The 24,249-nt window shown below is 36.6% G+C and overlaps 1 protein-coding gene across 1 annotated transcript; it reads right to left on the reverse strand.

Annotated features, from left to right (window-relative positions):
- LOC135760621 (uncharacterized) lies at window positions 1–24,086 on the reverse strand. Its single transcript, XM_065274697.2, has 17 exons — window positions 23,904–24,086; window positions 23,746–23,818; window positions 21,962–22,094; window positions 20,555–20,776; window positions 20,282–20,428; window positions 19,713–19,872; window positions 18,217–18,345; window positions 18,013–18,132; window positions 15,383–15,486; window positions 13,339–13,503; window positions 11,216–11,335; window positions 8,286–8,357; window positions 8,072–8,111; window positions 7,047–7,192; window positions 5,409–6,849; window positions 3,359–3,594; window positions 1–3,260 (listed from the first exon to the last, which is right to left on the reverse strand). The coding sequence occupies exons 1-17, from the start codon at window positions 23,943–23,945 to the stop codon at window positions 3,107–3,109; spliced, it is 3,504 nt and encodes a 1,167-aa protein (XP_065130769.1). The 5' UTR covers window positions 23,946–24,086; the 3' UTR covers window positions 1–3,106.
- Window positions 24,087–24,249: the final 163 nt, after the last annotated feature.

Consider the following 24,249-nt stretch of genomic DNA (forward strand, 5'->3'; position numbering starts at 1 on the left):
AAAGACAAATGTCACAAAAATCTTTCTCCGTCTGTAAATAGTAGAGGTTTTAATATTAAATCATCTGCGATGATCTATCCTGTTTATTTCCAGTCATGTATCGCTTTGCATTTCTTTGTTTATCCTGAATCTGTTTCGATGTGTCATTTTTAACTCTTGCTTTGTAATTGCGCAAGTTCGAGATTCTCATATGCTTCAGTATTAATTCTCAGATAAACGTGAAAACATGGCCATAATTGAAATCGTTGTAACCATAGAAATACGTTTTAAATAATGATGTGGCATTATAAATATATTGAATGTTTTTAAATGGCTCCTGACCACAAGTGGCTGATCTGTATAATTTATGGGCCCAGTATTGTTTGTATAAAGCGAATATAATTTACTCAAACAATACTTCCAGTTTACCTGAATGTGAGCGTCGCACCTCCGCCTCATGACCTTTGTGCAACTGTGAAAACAACTGTGCTTCAATTCACTCTTTCTCCTGTTAACAATCCTAAATTCATTTACAAACTAACACTGTTTCACTTTACTGTATTGCACAAAAGGATTGAATTTTAATCTTAATGTAAAGAGTTTGTTTCTGTCTTTGTCTCATGCAGTGACCTGCTGTTAATATTATCAGACTCATTTAAAGGTTGTTTTAAAACTTATTGTCATGAACCAGTATTGTGTAATATTCTGTAATAAAAGGCAAGTTATGGAAAAATAAGTGTATTATTGCTTCATAACTTGATTTTTTATATGTTTGTAAATTAACTTATTCAAGCTTATCTGAAAGTCCTCAGTAGTTCTTTAAATGAAGTATTTTTAGTAAATGAGTCAAGTAAGTTTATACTGACACAGGAAAGCACATCTATCTGTTTATAAATCACACTTGTCACTAATGTTCAGGGTTTCAGCTAGCAGCTAAAATAAATGATTACGTTTACATATTTGATCCGATCCCAGCCCGTTTACATTTACAACACTTGATAATTCAGAAATATATTTTATAGTCTTACAAGCTCAACGTGCTAAACAGTTTAAAATAAAAAGGAAAGAGAAAAAACTCTTTTACAAAAACGGCACTGATGACGTTTATTATGCGATTAAAAGAAACATAGTTTCTATGTTAACAAAATGAGATCATCAGTGTATAAATGTAATAGTACAAAAAAAACTGTAATACTAGAAAACTGATGCCTGAATTATAAACTCATTATAGTTAAAGAATATCAGGTTTAAATATAAACAAAGCTAAAGCTGCACAATGATGCAAGTATTTGAGAAATGACACGAAAAAAACTCAAAAGTCACCTGTGACATGAAACTGGAGAGAGTTTGTGTGTTTTGAGGGATGTATGAGTGTTTGTTTGTGTATGTGTGTTTTTAGGCATGTTGTGTGTGTTTGTGAGGGATGTTGTGGGTATGTTTGTGTGTTTGTGAGGGATATTGTATGTAAGTGTGTGTGTTTGTATAGGAAGGTGTGTGTGTCTGCGGTATCTTCAGTGTGTGTGCGTGTGAGGGATGTTTTGTATGTGTTTTGGGGTTTTGTGAGGGATGTTGTGGGTATGTTTGTGTGTGTTTGTGTTTTGAGGGATGTTGTGTGATTTTGCGAGGCATGTTGTATGTTTTTGCAGGATGTTGCGTGTGTGTTTGTTATGGATGTTGTGAAAATGTTTGTGTGCTTGGGAGGGAATGTTGTGTGTTTGTGAGGCATGTTGTATGTTTGTGCTGGATGTTGTGTGTTCGTGTGGGATGTTTTGTATGTGCACTGTGTGTGTGTCAGGGATGTTGTGAATTATGTTTGTGTGGGTATGTGTCTTTTGAGGGATGTTGTGTGTGTGTGTGTGTGTTTGTTGTGGATGTTGTGAAGGTTTGGGTGTGTGTGAAAGTGATGTTTTGGGTATTTTTTGTGTGTTTTGAGGGATGTTGTGTGTTGTGAGACATGTTGTGTGTTTGTGCGGGATGTTGCATGTGTGCACTTTGTGTGTTTATTATGGATGTTGGAAATATGTCTGTGAGGGAAGTTGTGGGTATGTTTGTGTGTTTTGAGGGATTTTGTGTGAATGTGTGTTGTGCTGGATGTTTGGTATGTGCACTGTGTGTGTGTGTCAGGGATGTTGTGAATATGTTTATGTGGATATGTGTGTTTTTAGAGATGTTTTGTGTATGTGTGTGTTTGTTTGTTGTGGATGTTGTGAATGTTTGTATGTGAAAGTTATGTTTTGGGTATGTTTTGAGGGATGTTGTGTGAATGTGTGTTGTGAGACATGTTGTATATTTGTGCGGTATGTTTCATGTGTGCACTTTGTGTGTTTATTATGGATGTTGGAAATATGTCTGTGAGGGAAGTTGTGGGCATGTTTGTGTGTTTTGAGGGATTTTGTGTGAATGTGTGTTGTGAGGCATGTTGTGTGATTGTGCGTGATGTTGAGTGTATATTTGTGTGCTTTGAGGGATGTTGTGTGGTTGTGGGTTTGTGAGGCATGTTGTGTGTTTGTGCGGGATGTTTTGTGTGTGTGTGTGTGTGTGTTTGTTTGTTTGTTATGGATGTTTTAAATATGTTTGTGTCTGTGTTTGAGAGATGTTGTGAATATGTTTGTGTGTGTGAAAGTGATGTTTAGGGTATGTTTGTGTGTTTTGAGGGATGTTGTGTGTTCGTGCGGGATTTTGCATGTGTGCACTTTGTGTGTTTTTTATGGACGTTGTAAATATGTCTGTGGGTATGTTTGTGTTTTGAGGGATGTTGTGTGAATGTGTGTTTGTGAGGCATGTTTTGTGTTTGTGCGCGATGTTGCGTGTGTGCACTTTGTGTTCCTGTTTGTTATGGATGTTGTGAATATGTTTGTGTATGTGAGGGATGTTGTGTCTTAGATGGTGTGATGTATTCAAGGCAAGCAGCTGTTTCCAAGACCCCTGTGTGTCAGATTGTGTGTGTTGTGTGTAGTTGTACCCTTCCAAATGAAGTGAGTAGTTTAATATCTAAAGTTTAATGCTGTGTTTTTAATATCAGATGTGCATTCATCTGTTCAGTTCATCTCTGTTTTCATTTGGCATTTAAGAAAGCCATTGGTGGATGTTTTCTGCCAGCTCTTCTTCTGTAATCACTGTTCCAGGATCAGAGGTTATTGGCCTGAATGATCTGCTGTAAGATGCTATCTACATCAACTGTGTCAAAGCTTATTCCCTGCATGTCCAGGTTCGGCAGGATGGAGGACAGTAATGCGACCACATTACGACGAATGGACCGCAATCGCTCCATTGTGACGGTGCTGTCAGATGAAAGAGAGAGAGAGAGAGAGAGAGAGAGAGAGTGATTATAAGAAAGGTAAGAGAGTGATGATGAGGAGAAATAGTCTGTATCACACACCTGTTGTATGTGTGACTTGGTGTGTTTGTACTTTGGTCTCTCCTCTCATTCGTCTCCATTTGTCTCAGTTGGTTCATCAGTTGATCTCTTTCTGTTCTCATCTGATTCAGATCAGTTAATAACGTCTGATTCTCACTCTGGAGTTTAGCACATGTTTTACTCCAGTAAAGATCATCTTTAGAGATTATTTCTGGCACTTGCTGGGATGGACGATTGTTTGCCTGTTTTTCCAACCTCTGAAGAACAAAGGATTAAAGTTATTTATTACACGGCTCTCTGGAATGCTTGATTCTGATTGGTCAGTTGAGACATTTGCAGGTTCGTTCTTTTCAAATAATAACCGCTCCAAAGTAATAACGCATAGCCGGTACTACTTGTACGAGTAAAATCGCTCCGCGCCAATAAAGATCAATAAAGATTACTGTTTGGCACCATCTTGTGACAAACACTGGACAACCACGACAAGACACAGAGAGCTTACTGAGACTGAACTTGTCAAAATAGAGCATGACAGCTACGAAGCCAACACACAAAAAAATACAGAATGGGCATTAAAACTTCTCAAAGACTGGCTAAAAGAGAAAAAATGGAGACAGACAAGTATGAAGCAGAGGATCTTAATAAGGTATTACGATCATTTTATGCATCTGTGCAAAGTTTCGCGGAAGGATAAAAATGTTAATTTAAAACAAATATGGCAATAAAATGTTTCAAATTCATATTCATGTCCGTTTTTTTTCTTATGTGACAAGTAGCCGTGTAATAAGCGGGATAATGTAGAGGCAGCCGGTAGTTATCGGGAAATAAGCCCCTTCAGTGTGATACAAGACCCTCCGCTTCGCGTCGGGTCCTGATCACACTGTCGGGGCTTATTTCCCAATAACTACCGGCTGCCTCTACATTATCCCTTACTTAATGTTTTTATTGAAGATTAAGTTTTTCTAATTCATTAATGAAAGCTCTGTTGAATGTTTTATATAGTTGAAGAAAACCAGCAGACAGGACATCTATGAGGGATGTTCATTTTCATGATGGTTTTACAAACCATTTATACAGACATCTGTTCCGCTCATGTTAAGTTGACGTTTTAGCTTTGCAATGTAATTTACATGGAAATGCGTACTTTCAGTTCATTAAGTATGCAAACTGTACATCTGGTCCTCAGAGCCTTGTTTATATTTATTAATGAAGCCTAACTCTAACCGTTCAAAAGTGCAGAGTCAATTGACCAAAATGTTTTTTATACTCTTTAAACTTTTAAGCATTCATCAAAAATATAATTGTACCAAGAGTCATGTTTTTCATTATAAAACAAAAAAGTAAATAATAAATGTGCATGACTAAAAAATGAAAATGTAACCAATAAGAGTCCAAAATAGATATGAACTCCTTTAAAGGGATAGTCCAAAAAATATGCAAATTTTCCAGCTCCCCGAGAGTTTAAATATTTGATTTTTACCGTTTTGGAATCCATTCAGCTGATCTCTGGGTCTGTCGCTAGCACTTTTAGCATAGCTTAGCATAATCCATTGAATCTGATTAGACCATTAGCATTGTGCTCAAAAATAACCAGAGAGTTTTGCTATTTTTCCTATTTAAAACTTGACTCTTCTGTAGTTACATGGTGTACTAAGACCGACGGAAAATTAAAAGTTGCGATTCTCTAGGCAGATAAGTCTAGGAACTATACTCTCATTCTGGCGTAATAATCAAGGACTTTGCTGCCGTAACATGGCTGCAGGAGGCGCAATGATATTACGCAGCACCTGAAAATAGTCCGCTTAGTAACTTTCAATAACAGGGGACTATTTTCGGGCACTGGGTAATATCATTATCTATAACATCATATCAAAGAAAACCGCTAGCTGGTGGCTTATTTGAAAAATGCCGATCTTCATGCGCCGGTCGCAGGCGTAAAATCTTTGGTGTGCACACCCCCTTACTCAACTTACAAACTTTTGAACGCTACTGTCCTTACATTCCTTACATAACAACTTTAACCACAGCACACCTGTCTCACCTGACAGTCCATGTCTTCCTTTCCCCTCACCTGGTTTGTTTGTCTTTCATCATTCTGGTCGCATGACCCTGAATCTGCACACGCAGGTCGCTCCTCAGCCATTGTGATGTCAGATGACCCGCTCCCCTCTGTTACCATGGCAAAATCCATTGGCGTCTCGTGGATTCCCAGAATTCGTTTAAGCCGCTTGGCCTCCCGCTCGAGCTGTGCGAGTCTCTGAGTGAGGGCTGCACGGTCTGAGTTGTCCGTCGGTAAAGGAGAAATGGGCTGAAATCCCGAACGGCTCAGAGGCGTGACCACAACCGTCTGTGCCACAGACACGGAAGAGTGATGGGAGAGAGGCTGAGGGGGGATTCTGGGATATGGGGGTCCGTGACACGTCTGGGGCTCTACAGGAGTCTCTTGTTCCTCCCGGGCCACCGTAGTGATACCAGATGCTGCTGGGATATTCGTCTCTGATGCTTCATCAATTTGATCTGTTGATTCTGATGCTTCTTTGTAAGTCTGATTTGTTGTTTCTGATGCTTCTTTATGAATCTGATCTGTTGATTCTGATGCTTCTTTGTAAGTCTGATCTGTTGATTCTGATGCTTCTTTGTGAATCGGATCTGTTGATTCTGATGCTTCTTTGTGAATCGGATCTGTTGATTCTGATGCTTTTTTGTGAATCTGATTTGTGGATTCTGATGCTTCTTTGTGAGTCTGATCTGTTGATTCTGATGCTTCTTTGTGAATCTGATCTGTTGATTCTGATGCTGCTTTGTAAGTCTGATCTGTTGACTCTATTGCTGTTTGGTGAATCATATCCGTTGATTCTGATGCTGTTTTGTGAATCGGATCTGTTGATTTTGATGCTGCTTTGTGAATCGGATCTGTTGATTTTGATGCTGCTTCGTGAATTGGTTCTGTTGATTTTGATGCTGCTTCGTGAATCGGATCTGTTGATTCTGATACTGCTTCATGAATCGGATCTGTTGATTTTGATGCTGCTTCGTGAATTGGTTCTGTTGATTTTGATGCTGCTTCGTGAATCAGATCTGTTGTTTCTGATGCTGCTTCTCGAATTGGATCTGTTGATTTTGATGCTTCTTCGTGAATTGAATCCGTTGATTCTAATGCTTCTTCGTGAATCGGATACATTGATTCTGATGCTTCTTCGTGAGTCGAATCTGTTGATTCTGATGCTTCTTCGTGAATCGGATCTGTTTTTTCTGATGCTTCTTCGTGAATCGGATCTGTTGATTCTGATGCTTCTTCAAGAATTGGATCTGTTTTTTCTGATGCTTCTTCGTGAATTGTATCTGTTGATTCTGATGCTTCTTCAAGAATCGGATCTGTTTTTTCTGATGCTGCTTCGTGAATCGGATCTGTTGTTTTTGTGCATCTCTTAGTCAGCAAGTCTGGGATTTTCGCTCGGTTTGTGGACATTTTCCTCTCTTCAACATGTGAACATGTTTCTTTCCTTCTTTTTCTAGAAAATCAGTCAGAAAATAGAAAATCACAAGTTTAATATGGTAACATAAAGCAAGGATTGGATGTTTCATACTCTTTAAAACTTTCCAAAGTTTAGAGTTACAAGACTCTTGTTTCAAAAATCTTTTCATCAGAAGCCATATGTCTGAAATTATTACGAAAGTGATGAATGTAAACATTCTGAATCCTTCAGACCTTGGTGATGGTGATGACTCTTCCTCTTCTGTGGCTGTGACTCCATCATCCTCTGTCTCCATGGAAACCATGACCTCATCCTGTTTGGTCACTGATGTAGGTTCAGATAGTACTCGGCAAAGATGTCTCCCCGAGCTTTTAATCAACTACAAAACATACTTATTATAGTCTGTGGTGTGAACAACACTTCTAAACCCAAGACAAGACGCAATGTTTCACATCTAACAGATCATTATTTTTAGAAATGCCTCTGGCCTTCTAGTCAGAGAAAGAGAGAAGTCACGATATAGAAACACTGCATTTCCGTTACATTTATACGGAATACACAACACTACAGCTGCATAACTCTGTAATGTGTATTAGATTTCTCTTAAATTGTGTTGGGAAAATCATTTAAAGTCACACAATATGTCATTTTTTGAAAACCGAGAGTAACTCGGACATGGCGGCATTGACAAGTGAATCTATAGACAGGGGCGGAGTTAAAACTATAAATTCTCTAAATTCAAACATTGCTGAAAACATTTGGTATAATGTAAGTGCACTTGTGAACAAAATTTGAGTTTGGGATATCTGAATGCAGAAAAATCCTATCCATATTGTGCTTCTAAGTAAATTCACTGGTTAATTTTACTAATGAGACTATTTAGTTTCTATATAGCATGCAACGATGCAATTTTTCTGTGAAATGTTTAGTTAAAAATTGTTTTTAACAGTTTTGTTTGCTATCATCAGACCAGCTTGACTGCCATTACTTGAAACTAATCAGATCATGACACGTAGCATGTAGCAAGTGAAGATGTAGTTTCAAAGGAACTTAACCTAACACTGACACACACTAAACAATAGTTTAAGTTTGCATATGCAAAGTTCTTGTTTTATATATGCATTATTTGTTCTGAATGGCCACATGTAAAATATAACAGCCCTGAAGAGACCTACAGACAACATTTAGACACCAATGAGTCAACAATGAGTAAGTGTGATAAGATCCTGTATTCATACAGCAACACAGAGACGTGTACCTCCAGAGATCTTCCTCTTCTCCTCACAGATGCCTGTTCCCTGTGTACACATGTGAAAGAAAACAAACGTCGCTTTAAAGAAACACCCATACGTGCACTTTAACAGTGTTGTGAATGTGTGAATTCAGACTTCAGGATGTGGTTGAACACACGCAGTATACACACACGCACGCGTACATGCACGCACACAAACAGATGGTTGTATTATCTTAACTGTTTCTTGAGAGTTTTTTTATAGGTGGGTGTCGTGACGTTCTCCTCTGTGTCTTCTGGCAACAAACAACTCCTGTAAACAAATAGACAGAAACGATGAATCGCTCAATCCTAGATGCTGATGTGGATTAAACACCCTTAACTTTTACTGTAAGTACTGTGTATAAACCCCCATAGAGAACAATTATGAAATAAACCCATAGAGACCAATTATTAACCAAAGTTTACATGTCAGGGTCTACATATTGTAGCATAATCTTTGAATTAACAGTTTCATAACTTCTGACTGCTTACAGTACGTTACAACTAGGGCTGTCAAAAGATGAAAAAAAGTTTTTATTGTGTAATTATTTTGTATATATAAATACACACACATGCACATATGTATTTTAGAAACATTGTGTGTGTATGTATGTATGTATATATGTGTGTGTATATGTATATGTATATATATATATATATATTAGTAATTTTTATATAATTTTATTAGAAATGATATTATGTTTTATAATATTTTATATTATATTTTTTTTAAATATACATAATATTTTCCTAACTTTCCTAACATGTATTTGTGTTTTATATAATTACACACAATACATACACATATATGATACTAAAAACCTTTTATTTTGTATGTGATTAATCGTGATTTAATCTTTTGACAGCCCTAAAAAATAGTTCACCAAAACATGAAAACTGTCTGATTTTATATTCAACTGTTGCCATGGTATCTTATATGGGTTCAACATAGTGAAGCTTCAAAAACCACATGGGTGATTATATATAGTCGCAGGTATATTTGGTGTCCAAAGTAAAAAAAAAAGTTTTTGAATGGGGTCAATTTATGATTTTGTGTTTACTGAATGAAATAAGGATAATCATCCTGCTAACAAGTATTATATTGTTGACTGGACTTTTCTTAAGACTTTTAAAGATGTTAAATAAGTCATTCGTGTCCCCAAAGTGCATATGTGAACTTTTAGCTTAAAATATCATCTAGATCATTTATTATAACATGTTAAAATTTCCACTTTGTAGGTGTGAGCAAAATGTGCCATTTTGTGTGTGTGTCAGCTCATGCAAATGAGTTGATCTCTGCACTAAATGGCAGTGCCGTGGTTGGATAGTGCAAATTAAAGGGCGGTATTATCCCCTTCTGACATCACAGGAGGAGCCAAATTATTATGAGCTATTTTTTCACATGCTTGCAGAGAATGGTTTACCAAAATTAAGGTACTGGGTTGTTATTAATCAAATTTTCTAGGTTGATAGAAGCACTGGGGACACAATTATAGCACATAAACATGGAAAAAGTCAGATTTTCATCAGGATGTCCCCTTTAAGTGTTTGTCCAAATAATTTGCCAAAATGAGTAATCTGAACAAACAATAAAAAACTGAAAGTTCCCAGTATGAATTGCGGCATGTTTACTTCTTAGGTAAATTTTTTTTTTTTAATTATCGTTTTAGTGTCTTATATAGTTGAAAATCACGTTTTTCTCTTGTCTAAATTTGTCGGTGTCAGTTCTGTTACTATCAAACTTTGTTACCAAGGTGGTAGAGTATATGAGATACTTTTCACAGGAAATATTATATTATATACTGTACAATCTTCTGATCCTCGACATTGAGTACCAAAATAATAAAAATGCAACCATTGAAAAAAGCTGAAAAAACTTTCTATGAAAACACTTTGGACACCAACCGTACCTGCACTTATATAATCGCCCATATAGCTACATTTATCATTAACTCTTTCCCCGCCATTGACGAGATATCTCGTCAATCAAGAGAAAACGCTTCCCCGCCAAAGACGAGTTTTTCCGTCTTTCCGCAATACCGCAACATTTCCAACAATACCCTTCCGCAACTTTTTAAACCCGGAAGTATTGCCCTATGGCAAGCTGCTGCATGTCCGTGTCTGTTTTAAAGATCGCTCTGAATGGGATCTCTATGAAAAGTCTGTCACAAAAATTTAATTATCTCTGCTTTTTGCACAAAATGTGGTGTTTGCAGAAACCTACCCATATTCAAAAGCTGATTACAAAAGAACTACTGAAGGTAGGATGAAACAGTTTTTTTTGTTTGAAAGCAGAGGGTCTGTTCTTTCATTTGGTATATTGTATGTTTATATATTTGAAGAAGAACATTTTCTGGAAGGCATTAAACTTTGGTGAAAATCATGAAAAACGCTGGCGCTGGCTTGCAACTTTTTTTTAAAACGCTGGCGGTGAAAGAGTTAAAGTAATCCAAGTGACTCAAGTGGGTTAATAAATGTCCTCTAAAGTGAAAAAGAGAGAACCTTTATGCTTATTTAGCAATCAATACATCGCATATCCATTGCAAAATACAAATATAGCAGCATGTCAATCATGCTAAATTTCCTATTTTCTTTCCCCATAAAAAGATTTTACTGAAAGTCATATACATCTGTAATGGCATACGGTCAAGTAAATTATAAGAAAACTTTTATATAGTTCCTTAATTCCTTTACATTTTGTCATTTAGCAGACGCTTTTGTCCAAAGCGACTTACAAATGATGTAAACAATACAGTAGAAGCAATTATAGCAACACAAGAACAGCAATACATAGGTGCACTAGAAATAGTCTCATAGCCAAGGGTGTTTTTTTTTTTAAGAATGTACAGATAAAGAAAAGGAAAACAGAGAAAGATAGGAAGTCCTATATTAGGAAGTGAGGTAATGTCGGAAGAGATGGGTTATTAACCGATTCTTCAAGACAGCTACAGAGTCAGCAGATCGTGTCGCGGAGATTTGATATTAAAGGGAATTAGGTCAGACTAAGCACATTGGATTGTAGGACAATGCATGCATATGGAAAATCTGCATTGTGTTCCTAGTTTACATACTAATACTACTAGCAGTATGAAGACGGTGTTTGATGTAGGACTGAAACGGGTGACTCACCGCAAGCGTGCCACTGGATGCATGTTGCACCTGAACGGATCAGGAATGTTTCCTGCAAACAGATTAGTGGAAATCCCTCTCCATTTCAAACATTCCTCACACTGAATCCATGACACACCACTGAAAGAGAAGAGACTCGTCAATCCACCAACATAATTCTCTCATATTCCCCTAGACCTTGCCTTTTCGGTTCCATTTTAAATAAAATGTCCATTATATGTTTATATTTTTTAGCCTTGAGATTTTGCACAGCCATGAGCTACGACTTATTAATGTCAAATGAATGCGAGTGTACTTTAAAGTGATCATGGTTGCTTACACACAAACACGAAACCAATAACTATAAAGTTTTAAAACTCGATATAAGGCCGCATTTACACTGCCTGTTTGAAACGACTCAATTCAGATTTTTCCCCTCATGTGGCACAGATCGGATGTGACCCACGGACGTCTAAGCAGGAAAAAAGCTCGTTTTTTAAGGCCTCATTCATATGTGGAAATAAATCGGATATAAAATGGATAAATGCATTTGCTTCGCAATGTAAGCAGACAGATCGGATATTTCCATATCAAGACGTGTCGTGCGTCATAAAAATGTGATGCTTGCAAATGACATGATGCTTGTAGCACAATGGAGGATGAAGGCTCCGCTTACTTCGTCCGCTTAGTTGAAGTTTTATGTCTTGTTACAGAAATAAAGCTCTATAATCTTGTATAATAAATTTTGTCTGTGTCCATTGCATATCGTAACATTTTACTTCCTCTGTGGCTTAAGCTGTTCCGGGTCGGTATGCCTACCTTAAATTGTTATGCCAAGTGTTTAGAGTAAATGCAAATATGGGATACAAGTCACTTTTAAAAGATGATGTAAGCGGATCTTCAAAAAAAAAATGGATGCAGGCAACAAATCGGAATTAGGCATCAAGATATAGAGACGCTTTCAGCAGTAACAACATAAACAAGCGGCTTCCGTGGTCAACACGTAACTTCTGGTAAACTCCGCTAAGAAAAAAAGTTGGTTATTTATATAACAAGCTAAATAAACAACACTAGGAAATTCAAACATTTGTTATTTTTGATGAGGTATTTTTTCCAGAGTTCAGTTTAGCAACTAAGTCAGACCATTAAAAAAACTTAAAACGGAAGTAAAGTTCAGACCAGACACGCAATCATGTCAACGCACGTGTGTCTGATAAAACCGTCTATATGCAGTGTAAATCTAGCTTAAATATAAGACAACAGCCCTATCCACACAACAACTATAGCAAAACAGGGAAGGAATATCATTGGAATATTTTTTTTACAGTTTATGAACAATAAAACAATGACAGGCGATCAAAATCAGTTCTTATTGAAAGTCTCACATATTTAAAATGTGAAACCGTAGTGCATGCATGAGTTAGAATAAACTTTATCGTCCTTGTTGTGGACACTAATATAATCATCATTAGTGAATGGGCCTGTAAGTGCTCACAGCCAATCACAATGTCATATTCCTGTGGTTCCAAAAGTCACATGACATTTATGGCAGAAGTGATTGGCTCAAAGTAGAAAGTAAGATGGCAGAATACATCATCTTTCAGCAATGTTCTCCAGGTAATCTTTCATTTTTCCTGATAGAGAAATGATATTTTAATCGCATACATCTGCTTAAAGTTAATTGTCAAGATTTTGTCTGCCACCGGTCCACACAAATCTGTGTGATTCTGGATCTATGATTGTTTTAGGGTCTACTAGTATGACTTGTTCAGATCAACTATCACACTATTAACCACATGATAAACAGATGAAGTTTCTCAGTGTCGCCCAGCTGCATTTAACAGCATGAATGTATCTGTGCTATCAAAAGCCTCTCGCTGTGTATGTGTGTGTATATATGTGTGACATCCGTGGTCTAACTGAAATTTTTTTAGCTTGAGTATTTAGCTAGCTAAGCTACGCCATCTCTCACTATTACCCACAAACCCACAGCTTGCCGATGACAAATTCAGCCACCTGACTTTCAGACGGATGAACTCTAACCAACATATCAGGTATGAGGAAACTGCTGTCTCTGACTACGAGTGGCATTTAAACAACCATGTTGTGCAGCTGTATGAAAATCTGATTAAAAACAACCGTACACTTCCTCTTCCTCCTCTTCTTCTTCCTCCTCTTCCTCGCTTTCCTCCGATTCATCGTCTTTGCTTGTTTTCTCCAAGGCCTGAAACTCTCTCTCTTTTGCTTTCTTTTCCTTCTTTTCACGCCAGTAGTCGTTCAGTTTGAGACCAAGAGCAGCCAGAGTAAGTCTGCGATATAAACAAAACCAGGCAAACTTTACTTTCTGAAGTACATTAGTGATTAATTCATAAAATAAAAAATGTTATGTACAGTTTGTAAATTAGTTCATTTATATCTATAGTTATGTATATTTTTATTCATTACAAAATGCTTAATATTTCTTAAATATGTTCTATTTAATGATATGATAAATAAAATAGACTATAAATTAGATCTGCCAAACGATTAATCGAAACGAATAAAACGATTAAATCTATAAAACAATTATTATAATTAATAATTATGAATATATAAATACACACACATGTACGGAAGAGGATTAGGGGCACTGGTGAAAAAAATATTTTAATTCTGACTTTATTCTTTGAATTCTGACTTTAATCTCAGAATTCTGACTTTAATCTAAGAATTCTGACTTTAATCTCAGAATTATGACTTTAATCTAAGAATTCTGACTTTAATCTCAGAATTATGACTTTAGGATTAAAGTCAGAATTCTGAGATTATAGTCTGAGATTAAAGTAGGATTAAAGTCAGAATTCAAATTCTGAGATTAAAGTCAGAATTCAAATTCTGAGATTAAAGTCAGAATTCAAATTCTGAGATTAAAGTCAGAATTCAAATTCTGAGATTAAAGTCAGAATTCAAATTCTGAGATTAAAGTCAGAATTCAAATTCTGAGATTAAAGTCAGAATTCAAATTCTGAGATTAAAGTCAGAATTCAAATTCTGAGATTAAAGTCAGAATTCAAATTCTGAGATTAAAGTCAGAATTCAAATTCTGAGATTAAAGTCAGAATTCAAATTCTGAGATTAAAGTCAGATTTCAAATTCTGAGATTAAAGTCAGATTTCAAATTCTGAGATTAAAGTCAGATTTCAAATTCTGAGATTAAAGTCAGATTTCAAATTCTGAGATTAAAGTCAGATTTCAAATTCTGAGATTAAAGTCAGATTTCAAATTCTGAGATTAAAGTCAGATTTCAAATTCTGAGATTAAAGTCAGATTTCAAATTCTGAGATTAAAGTCAGATTTCAAATTCTGAGATTAAAGTCAGATTTCAAATTCTGAGATTTCAAATTCTGAGATTAAAGTCAGAATTCTGAGATTAAAGTCAGAATTCAAATATTTTTTTCACCAGTGGCCCTAATCCTCTTCCGTATCTTCCGTACACATGCATTTATAATTGTAAGAAAAAAATGTATTTATAATTATATATAATATAACTTATATTTAAATATAAAAATGTCTATACACATGTAAATAAGGCCGGGTCTAGATTTTCCCTCTGCCCCTCCAAAAATGTCCAGCCAACCATGAAAAAATTGTTTTTATACAAATAGTGTCCCTTGTTGGCAAAAGTTATTTATGTTAGCTCCCGCCTTCCAATGTCGGCGACATTGATAAGACACAAAATATGAATTATGTATTTTCTATTTGAGGGAGACAAATAAAGTAAAACCTTCAGATCTGTATTATATATATTTTGCATTGAGTGTTATGGCTGCCACCCAAAATTGCAGACTGCTCCCCATCCAGCAAGTCTAGTACTGGGCCTACATGTAAATATTAAATATATCCATAATTATTTTACACAATGCACATGCATATGATATTCTTTTATTCTGCAAACGATTAGTCACGATTAATCGTTTTGCAGCCCTACTATAAACGCTACAAACTGAAATGCATTAAATGATGTATTGTTAGTTCAGCACGGCTGTGATCAGCCAGACAACAAAGCATTCTGTGTCATTAAAGGATGTTTTCCATGCGGCTGTGGATTTGAATGAGAGAGAGTATCAGGCCACGATTCAAATGACGATTGGTCTGAGTTAGTTTGCTTCGGTGTAGCATTGCATGTTTCATGTGTGTGGTGAACTGCACCTGTACTCTTTAGTGTACTCGAAATCCTGCTTGTTATGAGCCGGCTTGAGGAAGTTACACTCGATCACTCCAATGACCCCGACCCCTGACCTTTGACCTGATGACTACAGAAGAGAAACATAGGAGTTAAACACACTGTAGGGTCACCAAATAGGCTGCTGTTGGTTAAAAACATTTTAACCATTGATTGTTCGCTATGTTTACACTACAGTAGTGCGTCTTCATTTTAACAGTGCTTTAACTCTTTCCCTGCCATTGACGAGATAACTCGTCAATTAAGAGAAAACGCTTCCTTGCCATTGACAAGAATTTCCGGCTTTCAGCAATACCGCTGTTATCCACCAAGTGGCGCACTTCCGCAACTTATACAACCCGGAAGTAGTGACCTGGAAGTAGTGCCTCACGTGAAAGAGAATAAACTCTGTCTATGTTTTATAGATCGCTCTGCATCTGATCTCTATCAAAAGTCCTTCACAAAAATGGAATTATCTCAGCTTTTTGCTCAAAATTGGGTGTTTTTGAAGAAAAGTTTTGGAAGGCATTAAACTTTTGTGAAAATCATGAAAAATGCTGGTGCTGGCTGGCAACTTTTTTTAAAACGCTGGCGGGTAAAGAGTTAATATGAAAACGATCCTCATCTACAGTGAAGTTTCTGTAAAGATTTGCGCAGAAATATTGCTATATAGATGCTTTACTCTGACTGAGAAATGTTCCACAGGTATGCATTATTTTTCGATAAACGCACATATATAAAGTACAGAACAGAATATAGAACAGGCTTTTATCGGAGCAGGTAGGGTAAATATGGTCGTCTTTCTTCACAAAAACATGTCAAATTAAATGAAGATATTCATATGCCGACTGGGCAGTCTGTCATGTAGCCTATGTTTTTTGGTCGCTCCGGGCTGTTTACACAAAGATAGCGAAGTTTATGTCAAGTCCTCAAACTTTTAACTTTGCTTGGGGCTGGGGTACAATATTTGGTATAAAATAATATCAGTAAGATCAAACAGTAATGAATTCGAACTAACGACTGACTTGAAATACCAAAGATATTCAAGCTTGATATTCGATGAGCATGCACTCCAGGCGGGTAGGTCCACACGCCTGCGTACAACCCTCTTCCTTGTTCTCCCAGGTCTCGTCCAAAGCCGTCTGGTTTGCCTCTGACGAATTGGCGCATCAACAATTTGATAGAGGTAATTAATGCACCTTTTCTGATCAGTAATACTAGCTGTGAATATTTTGTATTACTGCTGGAAAAACTCTCGTATATTTATCAGAGCTGATATGGCAACTTAAAGGTCCGACGTATGGAAAAATCCGATATGTTTGTTGTTATTTTCCTGAGCTGGCGCATACCTGTGACGTTAACGCGTACGCGTTGAGAGCCACTGCGAGCAGACTTTGGAACGTGACAGTAGAGCATTTTTAAGATTTCCACTCTGGAGGGTGGTTTCACTTTTTTTTTTTTTTAAGCCCCAAAAATGTCGTCGCCGTGTAAATGAAAGGCACATCCGATAAAATATTTTTGCGTTTTCACCCTCAAGCGTTCTCGTGTAAACAGAGCCTTAGCAATGCCTGTGTTAACCATGGTATAAGCAGAATAACATTAACGAATAACAATAAAGTTTATAATCTGTGGCAATAGTTGGTGGCACTAAATGTAGTATTTGAAGTGCGAAGGGAATAAAAATGATGTGCTGTCACTTTAAAGCTTGAACAATAGGATGCAGCAATGTCAGTGATCGCTAATGGTTGATTTATATGCTCCCATAAGTGGAAAAAACATTTATTGTAGTACTTGTTTGCTTGTTTTGAGTGTTTATAAAAGCCTGCAGTTCTGTCTCCATGTTATTGTTTACACGGGAGTTGTGGTTGATCATTGTCATCTTTCGGTAGCATAATGATCATATGATAGGGGCTTGACGAATCAGGGACGAATACACAATAATCCAAAACACCCAATCAGGGACCGAACGTGTGCACTTACGTTTTCGTTTACATGTTATGGCCGTCTACACTGCAACACAACAAACTAAAACATAGTCTGCAGCGTTCACAAAAGTCTACGTTTATGAGGGTGGAAAATTCCAGAGCAGTGTGCCTGACAGACATAATAGTAGCAAAAAGTAATGTGTTTTCAAATAAAAACGCACTGATGTTAACACAGCCTCATACTTAGGCCCACAATGAAAGCTTATATTTTCTGGGTTGATTTTAAAATCAAAACCCTGCCTGTAAAAACCCAGCTTAAGTCATTTTGTTGTGATTTACTGTTATCTACATAATGTAAAGATCATTTTGGTCACGAAAGATTACCACCGTGAAACAATCAGGACGATTTCTGTGATCATGGCCGTTCCCTACTGAAAAATCAAGCTAAGACCAACACAAACTGGTGAGCTGGTTTTAGCTAGTCTCCCAGCTTGGTATTAGCTGGTATTGCTGGTGTAGCAAGCTGGTCTAGCTGTGTTTTGGTCACTTTTTAGGCTGGTCTAGCTGGACTTAGCTGGTCATGCTGGAAGGACCATCTTAGACTACTGCCACCTTAAACCAGCTACCAGTTTATGCTGGTCTTTGCTGGATTTTTCAGTAGGGTTAATCGGTGGTCTTATGTCATCAATTACCTTGATTTGGCAGCCAACTTTCTCATAAGCTTTTATAAGTCTGTTTTTGTGGTACATCATAATGCCATAGTGCTCCTTATTTTTCCTGTTGAATCCAAAAGTGATCTTCACTCTTTCGTTCTGAGGGGTAGATTTTAAAGAAACCAAGTGTCTAAATGAGCTGAACACAATCAAATATAATATTAACGTTCAGTGAAAGGATACAATGAACTGAGGTTTATAGACGTCGTTTTCGATCATAGACAGATTCTTGGCAACCAGCTTAGTTTGAACTTTCTTCTGTCGCAAAATGATCTGAATCCTGGGCTTCAGGTAAAGAATACTGAGATACGCCTGAAATAAAAGAGAGAGAAATGTATTTGTGTATCCATTTTAATTCAAGCCTGTAAGCTGAATTTATGTTTAAAGGCGGGGTGCATGATCTCAAAAGGCAATGTTGACATTTGAAATCACCTGAACAAACACGCCCCCACCCCAATAGAATTTAGACTTTCTTTTGATAGACCCTCCAACGATGTCGGCTAGTGGACATGCTCCTTACTGCTGATTGGCTAAAAGTGTGTTTTGGTACTCGGCTCGACTCCCTTCTCCAAAATCTTTTTCAAAAATCCTGCACCCCGCCTTTAAGCGGATTCACAAGAACAGATCTAATTTGTATTCATAGGTATTTGTATGTAAAGTGAGTGTCCAGGACACATATTTTCATATATTTGAATAGACGGAGACAAACAAAAGCAACCACATAAACTTTTCACGTATGAACAACTTCAGAGATTTAAGGAATTTTAAGGAATGCAGAGCTTTTTTATACATTTTCATACCCAGTAAGCAATGTTTTTGCATTTAAAAGACATCATAATAGCATCTAAACACAACTCCCATATCTAGGCTAAATCAAGGCAAAATTTAAGCTGTCAGTGAAAAATTTAATAAAATGAGATAAATAAATGAATCGCGACTAATCGTGAGTAAAAGTTTTTGTTTACATCATATATGTGTGTATACTATGTATAATAATTCTGTATATATAAATACACACACATGCATGTATAATTAAAAAATATATAATAATATAAATTATATATAAATATAAAAATATTATATATATAATATTATAAATATATATAAATATTTCTTAAACATATACTTGCATCAAAAACTTTTATTCTACAAACGATTAGTCGCGATTAATCGTTTTGCAGCCCTAAAATAAATAAATGAAAGCAAACAGCTTGTTATCACTGTTGACTTTGCGTACATTAAATGTAATGTCACACATCATCTCAAGTTATTTTGGAAAAAACCACATGTAACCAAATTCAAGTATATTTTGGCTAGAAGTGGGTTACTTATAGCCTGACTATATCACGTCTATGGTTAACCTAGACTTTGAAATAACAGCTATTGCTTGCTATTTACTTCTGAAGCTATAAAAGTATTTTCCTTTGTGTCTCTGAAGCTGTTCATAATGAAAGGGTTAAACTTCTAGATGCTTATTAATGACTTTATGATTTCAATGCATATCCAAATGTAAAAAATGTACATGCACAAATGTTAAGAAGTTTTCACTGTATTAACATTTCTTCAGGTCAACCTACTGTACAAATTCTCTCGTTCTCACAGACAGACACACATTTGCATTCACACTGTAACACAACCACACGCCCTAAGTTTCCAGACGTCTGTTCTCTATCACTCACTCGGAGAGAAAACTCGATCTCAGGTGTGCTGTGATTCTCTCTGCGATGTCTGTAATAATCTCTCCGCCATTTCTCCTGCGTCGACTCCGGATGGATTTCCGGCAGGCGGATATCCTCTGCATCCGTGTCAAAGTCGAACTCGGGCTTTTCGTCTTTATTTCTGTTAGTCGGAAAAGATGAGAAAAAACTATTTGTCCTCCATACATTGCATTATTTTGTCTCATAATCTGTTTTAATATACATGATGCATTTAAAAAAAAGAAGTGCCTCTTTAAATACTTTGTTGTTTGAAAGAGCTCCAAGAATTTCATGTTTGTTGAGGCATTTGTTAAACTAAACAGTCCAGGGTAATATTCAAAACACATTTAAATCAGCCGAGCTCAGTTCCAGTGCAGTCGGTATCCTCAACTATTCACAGCATTTAAATCTTATGTAAATAATAATATGTTCCTCCTGTCTGCGTATATTTCTGTCAACGGTCTCTGGTTGGATCAGCCAGCGTTTGCTTTGTATCATGAGTCAATCCTTTATCCCTAACAAGCATTTACGGTTTAAATGCGCTTACAGACCTGCGGATGTTCCAGATGATAATTTTGGTGCCTTTTTTGCCGTGTATGGAATCGAGCTGTTCCTCTAGCTCAGACACAGTCTTAAAGAGAGAATATTTCAGGATGGCTTTAAGACTGGCCTCTGAATCTTCTGTTACCACCAGCGTCTGTGAAACAACACTGTTAAGGGTCTCCAAACAAAAAGCTTCTTCAATTGAACCAAGGCAATCCCTAAAAATATTATTTCATGTTTAAACAGATAAACCGAGAAATGGTCATTGAATGAGAAGGATATTGGTCTGTTGGTTGAAGGGTGCGATGGGTACAATCACAGCTTGAGCGTTGATGGCCTGCAGGAAGCTTTGAGAAAGGAGACCCACACTTTGACAGCCCCCATTCTTTGTGAAAATCAGAGCGTCACGACCCAACCGCATCGAGCCTGACTTAAACCCGTTCCCGTAAACCCCGATGGGCTTGTGATAGCCTTTAGCCGAACCCTTTTCTGTGAATCCAAAACTGCAAAGAGAAAAAACAATGTTATGCCATGCCATGATGTTACATTGTAAAAAAAATCTTTTTGCATTTACATTTTTAAGTTCAATCAGCTAGGATGAGTTGCTGTAACTTATTAAATCAAGTTGAATTTGCTTTAGTTATTTCAACTTTATTTTATAAGTTAGAGCAACTCATCACTAGTCAATACAGACTTGCAAATCTAAGTTGATTAAACTTAAAGGATTAGTCATCCAAAATGTTGATGTCTTTCTTTGTTCAGTCAGGAAGAAATTATGTTTTTTGAGGATTTTTCTCATTTTAATGGACTTGAATGGACCCCAACACTTAACAGTTTTAATGCAGTTTAAAATTGCAGTTTTAAAGGACTCTAAATGATCCCAAATGAAACGATTGTAATTTTTGGCAAGAAAAATAAAAAATATGCAATTTTAAACAACAACTTTTTGTTTCTTGTGACATGCCAGCGCGACCTCACGTAATACGTCATGACATCAAGAGGTCACGGATGACATATGCGAAACTACGCCCCAGTGTTTACAAGTGTGGAGAAAGAGGACCGTTCCGACGTTGTTGTATATCGAATGACTAATAAATGTCTTTATGTCAGTTTATTGTTTAAATGGTTCGCAAATGTGCGTTTCATATATGTAACATGTGACCTTTCGACATCATTACGCAATTACGTGAGGTCGCGCAGGCTCGTTACACAGCCAGAGGAAGAAGAGAAGTTGTTATGCATAGTTTTCATTTTTCTTGCCAAAAATGACAATCGTTTCGCTAGATAAGACCCTTATGCCTCGTTTGGGATCGTTTAGAGTCCTTTAAAACTGCAATTTTAAACTGCATTAAAACTTTTAGTGTTGGGGTCCATTGAAGTCCATTAAAATGAGAAAAATCCTGAAATGTTTTCCTCAAAAAACATAATTTCTTCTCGACTGAACAAAGAAAGACATCAACATTTTGAATGACATGGTGGTGAGTAAATTATCTGGATTTTTTAAAAGAAAATAGACTCATCCTTTAAAAATGTTTTTTTTTTCTCTCTATAACCACCTGCACAATCTGTGGTACACACCATAAACGGTGTTGATGGATGGCTTCTTTAAGATGACTTTGCATGGACAAGCATCTAAACTTGCATGACCTGCTATCAAACATTGCATGTAAATATCTGTGTTTCATCACCTGAGCATTTTGTGGAGTCTGTTAGGCGTCATGCCACTACCATTGTCCATAAAACTGAGACACAGCTGATCTCGGACGGTCAGAACATCAATCCAGATGTTCTTGGCCGTGACTCCGGGGTCAGATGCATTATCTGCAATAAATAATCTGAATTAGTTAAATCCATCTTCAGTTTCATTTCTGTTTAATGTACTAGGAGGGCTACATCATTCACACTCTTTTACTATTTATATGTAACTGAACCCATAACCACACACGCTTGTGCAGTTTTTCCCGTTTTATACATCCTGTTCAGGGTATTACACTAAATTTAGTTTTTTAAACTTCATATCTTGATTACACATTTAGAAATATTTCCACCAATCTCTGTCAGTTTCCTGTCAAACGGTATTGAGATCTGCTCCCCAAAGCTGCACACATATCTCTTAACCGTTACTGTAGATGTGACCCCAGAAAGCATATGTACACGTAAGCCACAATTAAAAATGATATCAACTGACAAACACCTGCATGTTAGATCTTTTCCGCTCAGCCATATCGTGTGATTTTATTGGATAAATGAAGTCTGTTCGTTTGCTTTCACTAGCAACTAACAACAGCATTTAAATATTTTTAAGCCTTTCAGCAAACATGAGATGATCAAGTCTATATTGCATCAGATGGTTTCGGATTGGTTACACTTTATTTTGATAGTCCACTTTAGACATTCTGCTAACTAAAAATAACTACATGCAACTACATGTCAACTAACTCTCATTAGAGTATTAGCAGACCGCAAGGGGGGTAGAATTAGTCAAGAGGTTAGGGTTAGTGGAATAAGTTGACATGTAATTGCAAAGATACAGTCAGTTAAATGTCTGTTAGGGAACCATCACAATAAAGTGTTAGTAGTAGAGTTGTCAAAAGATTAATCACGATTAATCGCATACTAAAAAGTTTGTTTATGCATAATATATGTGTGTGCACCATGTGTAATTATGTTGTATACTTGTAATACACACATTCAGAAAAGTATTACATGTGTAAAACCTTTATTTTGTGTGCGATTAATCGTGATTAATCTTTTGACAGCCCTAGTTAGTAGATATTAAGGAGACTGCCTACTAATACATAGTTGCAAGTTACTTATAATTAGTAAAATGTCTAAAGTGGACAATGCAAATAAAGCGTTACCGATTCTGGATGCACGTCTATATGTGCAGATATGCAGTTTAATATCAAGATTGTGTATTATTTGTTAATTGTTACACACTGCAGCATAAGTTTCACTTTTGTTTTCAATTATTTTTATTACGTAGTTTTTGCATCTAACATACTGCACAACGGGACATGACATCAATAAATGCAAGTTGAAATGCAGAGACTGTTAATCCACACGCATTAAAAATAATATCATATAATGTAAACGGCACACTTTATTATAAGACGTTAAAAAGACGACCCTATTTTTTGCATTGAAAGAAGACGTCATACAAAATGTATTTTTACGCGTAAAAGCGACGTCTCCTAGACGCATCTTTGCTCAATCAGGTAAAACTAATAGACGACTTCATTGCACAAAAATGCATCATGCATATTCACTGTATAATAAGCTCTTAAATAATAAATGGTATTGTATATGTAAAGATGAGCGTGCATACAGTAACAGGTGCGCAGCACCGAGCTCTCACTGCGCGTGTCTGTATGATTTCGCGGAAGTTTAGTCCAAAAGTCTCGATCATTTCCTGACAAAACATAACAAATTCAGCACAATGATAGAGGAAAAGTGCATTTGTTTCGCTTACCTATGAGCTCGGCGACAGCGCTAAATGGCCACGTGTGACTTGTAGAGTTGCTCTCCAGATACGACGGGCTCATCTACAGTAAAACAACAACAACGTACTGTATAACACCATAACTATATAAGACTATGAAAGTCAATAAAGTTTTATAGAAAACTTACAGAGCTCAGGCGAATGCCGTGTTCACTCAGTCTAGCCATCATGAAGACGACTGACAGACAGACAGAGATGAAGACGCGCGCGTCAGGAGGAGAGAGAGACAGATAAACGCTTCATCATCATCATCATCACTACCACCAGCAGCAGCAGCAACGCTTCCTCTTTCTGTCTATGAGACATTGAGACACGCCCACCAACAGATCTCCATGGAGACATTAGGTCAGGTCTCTGTCTCTCTCTCTTTACATCTCTGTATACGATACTGTTTTATAATGTTGCATATACTGTAATCCCATAAAAATAAATATTTGCTAAATACATTTTGAAGAAAGTAAAGCTTAATTAAAT

Source organism: Paramisgurnus dabryanus, chromosome 16, assembly GCF_030506205.2.
Source record: "Paramisgurnus dabryanus chromosome 16, PD_genome_1.1, whole genome shotgun sequence".
NCBI lineage: Eukaryota > Metazoa > Chordata > Actinopteri > Cypriniformes > Cobitidae > Paramisgurnus > Paramisgurnus dabryanus.